At 40.5% G+C, this 8,563-nt stretch overlaps 1 protein-coding gene across 7 annotated transcripts in view; it reads right to left on the bottom strand.

Moving 5' to 3' along the window:
* SUN1 (Sad1 and UNC84 domain containing 1) overlaps positions 1–8,563 on the bottom strand; it is a 65,362-nt gene that overhangs the window by 24,323 nt on the left and 32,476 nt on the right. For 3 of the 7 annotated variants that reach the window (XM_014583942.2, XM_006167893.3, XM_014583943.2), the window contains 8 exons: positions 7,912–8,109; positions 7,237–7,320; positions 6,835–6,945; positions 4,693–4,791; positions 4,113–4,206; positions 3,148–3,206; positions 2,837–2,982; positions 958–1,191 (listed from right to left, as the gene is read on the bottom strand). In XM_014583942.2, the coding sequence (XP_014439428.1) occupies positions 958–1,191; positions 2,837–2,982; positions 3,148–3,206; positions 4,113–4,206; positions 4,693–4,791; positions 6,835–6,945; positions 7,237–7,320; positions 7,912–8,109 (1,025 nt within the window). The remainder of the gene's footprint in view (positions 1–957; positions 1,192–2,836; positions 2,983–3,147; positions 3,207–4,112; positions 4,207–4,692; positions 4,792–6,834; positions 6,946–7,236; positions 7,321–7,911; positions 8,110–8,563) is intronic. The other 4 variants (XM_006167895.3, XM_006167894.3, XM_027768027.1 and 1 more) reach the window with 4 other exon arrangements.

Below are 8,563 nucleotides of genomic sequence, written 5' to 3' on the forward strand. Positions count from 1 at the left end.
TAAGATAGCAGGCACCCAGAGGTGGAGCAAGGACCCGGGGTCAGGGACATTTCCAGGCTAAGTGAAATCCAACCTGAGACAGAGTCCATAGAGCTAGCCAGGAAAGACTGCTTCAGATAGAGGCGAGCATGCTGGAGCACAGAGAGGGGCTGGGGAAGAAAGCTTTGCCCTACAGCCCACCAGGAGCCCTGAAAGGGCTGTCACCAGATGTGTGTTCCTCAAGTGCCACTGGGTTCCGTGTGGACAATGCTGAAGAGCAAAACTGACCTGACCAGACAGAGGCTGATGAGACCCTAGTGAGGAGGGAAGTGGGTCTGGCCTGTACTGTGGCTTAGACAGCTAGGAAGACAGTGGGTTCTGTGCTGATTCAAGCGACAACAGGGTGCGATACACATCCTAAACCCAAAATATCTAAATTAAGTCACTCTAGAATGTGGGAGGAAAAAAGTGGTTGTAAAGAAACAGACTGGCCAGTCTTTGTGTAAGAATAGCAAATAGATGAGACATTTATATTCGGGCCTATGGTTCCATATGGAGTAAGAGCTGTTCTTAACTACTTCATAATCTTGAGACATTTTTAGATCATAAATTTAAATTTTTCAAATTAACACTGATAGGGAAATGCAAATCGAATCAATCTGACCGTGCCAGCAAAAGCACAGATAAGACTTTCATGGAATGATGTTCAAAGCATTTACAAAATTTAAAATGTAGGCTAGGGACAATTCATAGAAATAGATGCAAAGGGCCACATTTCTCCTGCCACCGTCAGACTTCGCTCCTAGATGTTTCCGCACATCTCACTCAGACCCAACTCTCCCCTTCTTGGGCCCACCATCTCCCTGTCAGTACACGCTGCTCCCAACAATTAAACCCCAAAGTGCAACCACGTCTCAGCAGCACCTCTCCTGTTCCCACTGTCCCCTAAAAGGAGAACAGGACAGTTCTTCGTGTTACCTGAGATCCTGGAGGCCCGACTGCTCCCGCCTCCTGCAGGTGCTGTGCAACCATAGCTTTAACCAGTGACAACAGCCCCTCACTGCCATCATCCATCCGGTCTACCTGCACTTGCAGTTTCTGAAGTAAAACCCTCAGTTCCCTGAGCTGCTTGTCATGGTCGTGACACTGTCCAGACAAAGAGGCCATCTGCTGCTCCATGTGATTCATCCATGGTAAAGCTTGATCGCCACCCTGAAACAGCAAATGAGAAACTAACCAGGCAGTCCAGTGATGGTAAGTACTTTAAGCCAAAAACAAAACAGTGTGGTGGCATGTGCCTGTAGTCCCGGCTACTTGGGAGACTGAGGCAGAAGGATCATGAGTACGAGACCAGCCTGGGCCACAAAGTGAGGCCCTTTTTATTTAAAAAAAAAAAAAAAGAAAGAAAAAACAAAGAAAGAAAGAAAAGAAAAGTAAAATAATACAAGAAGCTGGCTCCATGGTGCAGTGGTAATGTGCTGCTCAAGAGAAGCTTGATTCTGGGGCCAGCTCCACAGCACAAAGGTTCAGTACTATGCATAGAAAGCTGGGTCCCACATGGCAAAGAGTGGTTTGAGTCTCAGCTCTGATGGCTTGAAAAATATGCAGGGTACATATGCATGCATGCCTAAATTCTTGATGGTACAGAGAAATGGAGAAAAAAGGATTGTGCATGACATCCCTTTGGGGGTATTTGATAGGGGTTCTTTCTTTCTCTCACTCTCTCTGGTGACTACATACACCCTTTGGCAATTAAAGAGAGAGAGAAAAGCTGAATCCCACAAGGTGACTGTGGTTTGAATCCCACCCCTGTCAGCCTGAAACATGCCAGGCGTATGCACAAGTGCCCAAAAACCAAAGGGCTGGACAACTGGAGGGAGGATAGCAACAACCTGACCCTGTGGAGGTTACTCCTCTCCCTCCCATGCTCACGTGCAAACACACGCATTCTGTCACGAATAGAGTGGAATACAAAATAACAGCACAGCAATGTGCTGACTACAGGATACACACATACACTAAAGAAAAATATATAAAAACTTTAAGTATTAGTAATGACTATCTTTAGGTGATATAACTATGGTGGTCTCCATTTTCTTTTTTATACTTGTATTTTGCAAAGTAATAAATACTGTTCCTTTCTAAAAATGAAAACTAACTGAATAATGAGAGTATTTCAATGTGTGTTATTTTAACTATTTCAGAATATTTAGGGTGCTATGAGATTTGTTTATTTAACATTCAAAAATATTTTCTAGGGACCAGCAGATGGCATGGTAGTTATGTCACTGGACTCCCACGTAGTCGACCGCAGTTTGAGTCCCAACCCCAGTGGCTTACAACTCACGCTGAGCAAAAAAAAAAAAAAAAAACAAAAAAACAACTCATGCTGACCATGTGTGCGTGCATGCGTGCTCTAGATCCCAAGAAAAGAATAGGGGAAAAGGGAATATAGTGTGGTCATCCCGAGGGATGACTTCTCACTTTTTGTCTCTCTTTTCTTGCCAGCGAGCATACTCAGCCTATAACAAAAATTTCTCTAAAAAAAAAAAAACTAAAGCAAGGCACCTTGACTCTATTCACAAGTAATAACAAAAATTTACTCTAAAAAATACTCAGGTTCCACATAAAGACGGTTTAGTCAATGAAGGACAGTATATAGAAAGGTGTCACAGCTCATACCATACGGCCTAGCTGTGCAGTAGGCTACACCACCTAAGTCTGTGTAAGTACACTCTACGACGTTCACACCATGACAAAATTACCTAACAACACACTTCGTAGAACGTATCCCCATCATTAAGCAATACATGACTGTATCTGCAAAACCAGTTAAGAGCATTTTCTAACTAGTTACCTGGAGAGGTTGGTGCAGGTGAGAAGTTTCAGGTTTAAATATGTTTCGGGGGTCATTTACTCTCTGTGTTGTATGCACGTTTGTCCAGTTTAACAGAGGCAGGAATGAAAAGAAATCACCCTGACCCCATAAGTAGAGACCTGCACCTTGAAGGAGAAAAAAAAAATTATACACATGTCACACATGTACATATATTGCTTTTCAGAGATGTATTTAAATGCTCAATTTTTTTCAAAAATAAATTTATATACATATATGTAAATATGGGTATATATTAACCATACATGGCAGCTGAGGCAAATTTTACTTACCAAGTAAAAGTAACAGTGGAATGAGCAAGATTAAAAACTTGCAAATATTGCGAAGGCACCTGAAAATAAAAATTGAAATACTTAACTTAGAAAAAGTAAAAGGAAGGTTCTCCATTCTGTTTTTCCCCTCTGAATAATTTTATATAAAATATTCCCTCAATATTAAAAATGCAGTCAGTTTTATCTGCAAAGACTATATACCTATAGAAGAACCCTCCTGTAGAATGGCACCCTTGTTAGCAATCAAACAAATCCACTCTCCGTCTCCAAGGCACTGTGATAGTGCCACAGGAAAGGCCCTGAGAGACCCTGAGTTGAGTCATTGTCCCACTTGGCTCATCAGCCTGACTGAGGCAACCTGGTACCCTGGGAACTGCACTAGGGCAGAAGTCGCAGGATCAGGTTCTTGTCTTGACCAGGCCTCTCATGCTGTGTCACCTGCAAGTGGCCTAGCCTCCACACACTTCTGCTTTCCTTAACAATACATGCCTTTTTTATCTCACAGGCTGGCTTAAAAAATGAAATGAGGACACGAAAACACTTTGTAAAACATAACGTTTTACATTAATATACCTAACTACAAAACACTATGCAAATATAAGCTAGAGCATTATAAAAGAATAAAGCAAACAATAGCTTGCAATTGGCACAATACTGTTTCTTTTTTTTTTTCTTTTTTGAGAGGTTTTTGCTATAGGGAGCATGCGCTCACCAGAAAGAGACAGAGAGACAAAAAGCAAGAAATCACCCCCCGGGGGGATGGCCATGCTTCAATCCCTTCTCCTCCATTCTCCTCTCGAAATCTTGCATACGCATGCACACGCGCTCGGTGTGAGTTTAAGCCACCAGGTCCAGGACTTGAACCGTGGTTGACTACATGGGAGTCCAGCGATATAGCCATTACGCTGGTCCCAACACAATACTGTTTCTTAAAAAACATTAAGCTAAGGTATTAATGTTCTTACCTTGTAAGAAGAAACACATTCAGCCAAGAAATTAAAGTAACAAACTGGTACCATCCAACACCTAGCCACCAGAACAATCCAGAGGCTGATTTTCCTAAAAGAGAAAACACCAAATTCTGAGGAAATGTTCTTATATTAAAAACCAGATCCTAAATAGTCTGTTTTTGGTGAAAGCCAAACTAGGAGCACAAGGAAATTTGCTAATAGACATTTCAGAGGTATATAGAGACAAAGTTAGGGATGAAATATATGATGGTAGTCATCACAGCAGGACAAGCAATATATAATGCTGATAAATACACAACACAGGGCATAAGAAAGGAAACACCAAATCCATGCATCCTAATCAACCAGACTCACTTAAAACCCAATACAATAGAGAAACAAAGAATGCTCATGCAACTCAAAGTATAATATGTTAGCATTTCTAAGTAATAGGAATGAAATATGTTACATCAAAGATCAAAGCATGGGAACCTAAAATGAAATTTTTACTTGGTTAGGTAAATCACTTATTGCAGGTGCTTAACTGCCACAAAAGCTTTGGAGCGAATGCAACAAAGAATTTCAAAATAACCACCTGGAGCAACAATGGCCAACCAAAGAACTGACCACACCGTCTTGGACACAACCCATCCTGCGGTTCCAAGCCTTCGCAGTGTTTGCATCAAGAAGTAACCTATGGCAGAGAAGATAGGTGCGGAGAGTGCACTCGGATACAGACACCAGAGAGCCAGCGCCCCAAATTAACAATGCAATAAGAAATTCCCCATTACATATTTCACAAAACTCTCTCAAGAAACAGAACTATGTTAAGTCTCAACAAGATATTCACTGAAATCGGGACCAGCAGTTAGCGTAATGGCTATGTCACTGGACTGCGGTTCACATCCCTGACCTGGTGGCTTAAAACTCACGCCGGGCACGTATGTGAGCGTGCTCAAGATCCCAAAAAGAGAACGGAGGAGAAGGAATTGCGGCATGGTCATCCCCCCAAGGGGTGATTTCTCACTTTCTGTTTCTTTCTCTCTCTGTCTGGCGAGCGCACGCACCCTATAGCAAAAACCTCTCCAGAAAAAAAAACCAAACAAACATATTCACTGAAATTAATAAAAACCCTATCTTTAAAAATATTTTTCATCACTTCTGCCTGCAGGAACTTAAAACATAAAATGCACTACCCATCATAAAACACAAAGGGGCTGAGGGTGGAAGCTACACTATCAATATTGGCATTTGGTGCTAGCAGAATTTATATTGGTAAAATAATGCCATATTTCAAAGTAAACTGAAATCTCAAAGACATCAGCAGTTCACATGTTCTAGGCAAGAAAATGATTAAGGCCAAAAAGAAAACTGTTAAAAGGCTAATAATTTCCCATAAAATGTATTTTGGAATGATCCCACTGGACGACAGAAGACAACACAATAAACTTATATCAAACATCACATGTTATATAATGCAGAAAACTGCTTATGAAATAAATTTTTGAGAGCGAGTAGGTGGCATGGTAGTCGGGACACTGGACTCCCATATGGCCTATAGTGGTTTGAGTCCCAGACCTGGCAACTTGCTTTCTTTCTTCCCTCTCTCTCTTGTTCTCTCTCTGGTGAGCACAAGTGACCTATAGCAAATTTTAAAATAATAATAAAAATAGAATAAAATAATTCTTTAAAAAATCAATTTTGCTCTTTTTTTCCAAGAGTACTTGCTAAAAGTCATACTCTCATATTAATTTAACGTTTGCAATATTGACCCTTGAAAGTATTCATTCTAATGTGACTCAAAATACAGGGTAACATTAAGAGAATCTTTTGAAAAATCAATTGCTTTATGTTTATTAGTTAACAGTTAAGAGACTATTGTTTTTGTTGTTTTAGTTTCTGTTGTTACAGAGCGCATGTGCTTGCCAGAGAGAGACAGAAAGAAAGAAAGGGAAAGTGAGAAATAACCCTCCGATGGGGATGGCCACACTGCAATCCCTTCTCATCCAGTCTCCTCTCAGGATTTTGGGCACAGGATCTGAGACCTCAACTGCACAGTCAGCCATGTGGGGCTCGATGCATTAACCTTCATGCCACTGGCTGGCCCGAAGCTTTGTAATTATAAATAAAAAGCTGTCATATAAAGGCACCCTTTTTTACCAAGAAAGGTATAGGAATAAACTGGAAAGCATTCAATTATTTTAATGTTAACTTCCTAGTTGTAAACTTTAGAATACAGATAGTAATCACTAAAGCAATGAGGTAGTTCTGGTGGGGGAGGGGCACTTTTTCACAAGGTAATACTCCATTGCAGGAGGCTAATTAGTAATTAGCCTTTTCTAAACATTTAATCGCACCTCAAATAAATTACTTTTCATACATTTAATGCATACTAAATAAATCTACAAAGAAACTTTTCGAGAGTCTGTACTTTAACATTATTCCTGCCCATTTTTTTCCAATAGAAATTTTACATTTATTTTTCTTGTCTAGTAGAAATGTTGTGCACATTGATCAATATCCCTCCAAACTCCCTCCGCCACCACCCAGCCACTGATAACCACCATTCTACTCTCTGCTTCTGTGATTGCAACTTAACATTCCACACAGAAGTGAATCTTGCCCATGTTTAAAGCAAGACTTTAGACGCTTGAATCCCAAACATAAACCGAACAAGAAACAAAAAGCACTTGTGAAAGCATGAAAAACACAAAACAAACAAGGTGCAAGAGACAACCTGCATAAGCACTGATGTGCCAAATGGTCCCCACCACGCTTTGTGGCCTCGAAGACTGCAAGTGGGTAGCTGTGTGTTTTTCACGGGGCTTCCTCCCCTTGCAGTCATCGCCTGTGGGTGTTGGGACAAGCAGTTAATGGGACAGATTAATATGCAAATCTTGTCAATCTGAACCTGTGCACAATAGTACGTAGGAAAAAACTAGACAACTCAATTAAAAAAATAAAGGCAAATGCAATCTTGTAGTTATTAGCTTCCATTATTAAGGGTTTACGTGACAGTTCTACAGCCTGTCTGAGGGCAACTGTGTTCATGCTGCAGTATTTGTGGCCCAATAATATAGCTTGCGGGAAACTAACTCCAAGACCAATCGTTTCACATGTAAAATGAAGCCATACTTACACAGCGATTCCCCATTTACACTGAGGTGGCCATCCTCTCTGAGAAACTCTCTTACATTCATTCTCCCATAGTACCTGGGATGAGCTGCAATACACGCAAAAGAGGCTTAGAAAAATCACCAATGCTGAGCTCATATGCTTCATACACCTCAGTGACACCAGCGCAATAAGAGAACGTGCCATGCTAGCTGCTTCTAAAGAGTTTCAGAATAGCTAATGGCTCCCACAATGAGGTGAATACATGTGATGGGGCTTGGGTTATGAGAAAAGATATTAAAGCCCTACCAGGCTAATAATACACACAGTCAATACAACACAGGGATTGGATTGCTTAAAACCTCTGAAACAAAGTGGCTTTAAATACCATTCAAATAAGTGGTTTTTGCTTTAAACAAGTAAAATTTTAAAAATCAGAAGTTGAATGTATTAACTTTTTATCTGAAAAATAACTATGAGATTATTTAAAGAGTGATCAACTTTCAGGACACTGAACTCCATACAGACACATTGCTGCAAGTTCAGCAATGAAGAGATCCCCAGACCGCAGCCAGGAGAAAGTCAGCACTGAGACACAGAGGAGAAACAGAGGGGAAGCACTTCAGAAGAAAAAGCAAAGGGTTTTCTCCACCTTGAAAGCATTATTTAGCGGAAAAAGGAGAAAAAATTATTTAAATACCTTTTAATTTATGGCTTTCTGAGTTATAGCCTTTTGATTCATAATCTTTTGAGTCATAGCTTTCCAATTTGTAATTTTCTGATTCAAAATTGAGCTTCATTAAAACCACTTGAAAAAGTTGAACTAAAACTGATGAAAAAGATGATGAAGTGTATTTGGCCAGCCACAAAATCCTATCCATGTAGAAAGATGCACCGCCTATTAAAAAATTGTGAACACACGTTTATTTATTCCCATAAAGCCAACATTTACTCCCGGGAGGAGCCAGATAGCCAATTAATAATTTCAAAGTACGTTTGAAATGGACAACAAAGACAACTTGGGAAGAGCCATACTGACAAATGAAGCCCATATCCTGACCGAGACGGAGCTACAAGGCAGTCAACACGTCTCTCGCACTAGCAGTCTTCTATAGAACACCCAGTTTGAGACCATTTCACCCAACAGTGTTTATACATACACCATGCCATTTAGATACTGCAGAACAACTACTTTCTTACATGACCTCAGTCACCATTTTGAGGAGCAGACAGGGCACAAGAAGCACCTTCAAGGATGTTTGTTGCAGCATCTCCAACAGGGGAATAGCAGGAACAATCAAATGATCATTTAGAGGGATCAATTAAATATGGAACATTTATGTAAATCACAA

The sequence above is a fragment of the Tupaia chinensis genome, unplaced genomic scaffold (genome assembly GCF_000334495.1).
Source record: "Tupaia chinensis unplaced genomic scaffold, TupChi_1.0 Scaffold145208_1, whole genome shotgun sequence".
Taxonomy (NCBI): domain Eukaryota; kingdom Metazoa; phylum Chordata; class Mammalia; order Scandentia; family Tupaiidae; genus Tupaia; species Tupaia belangeri.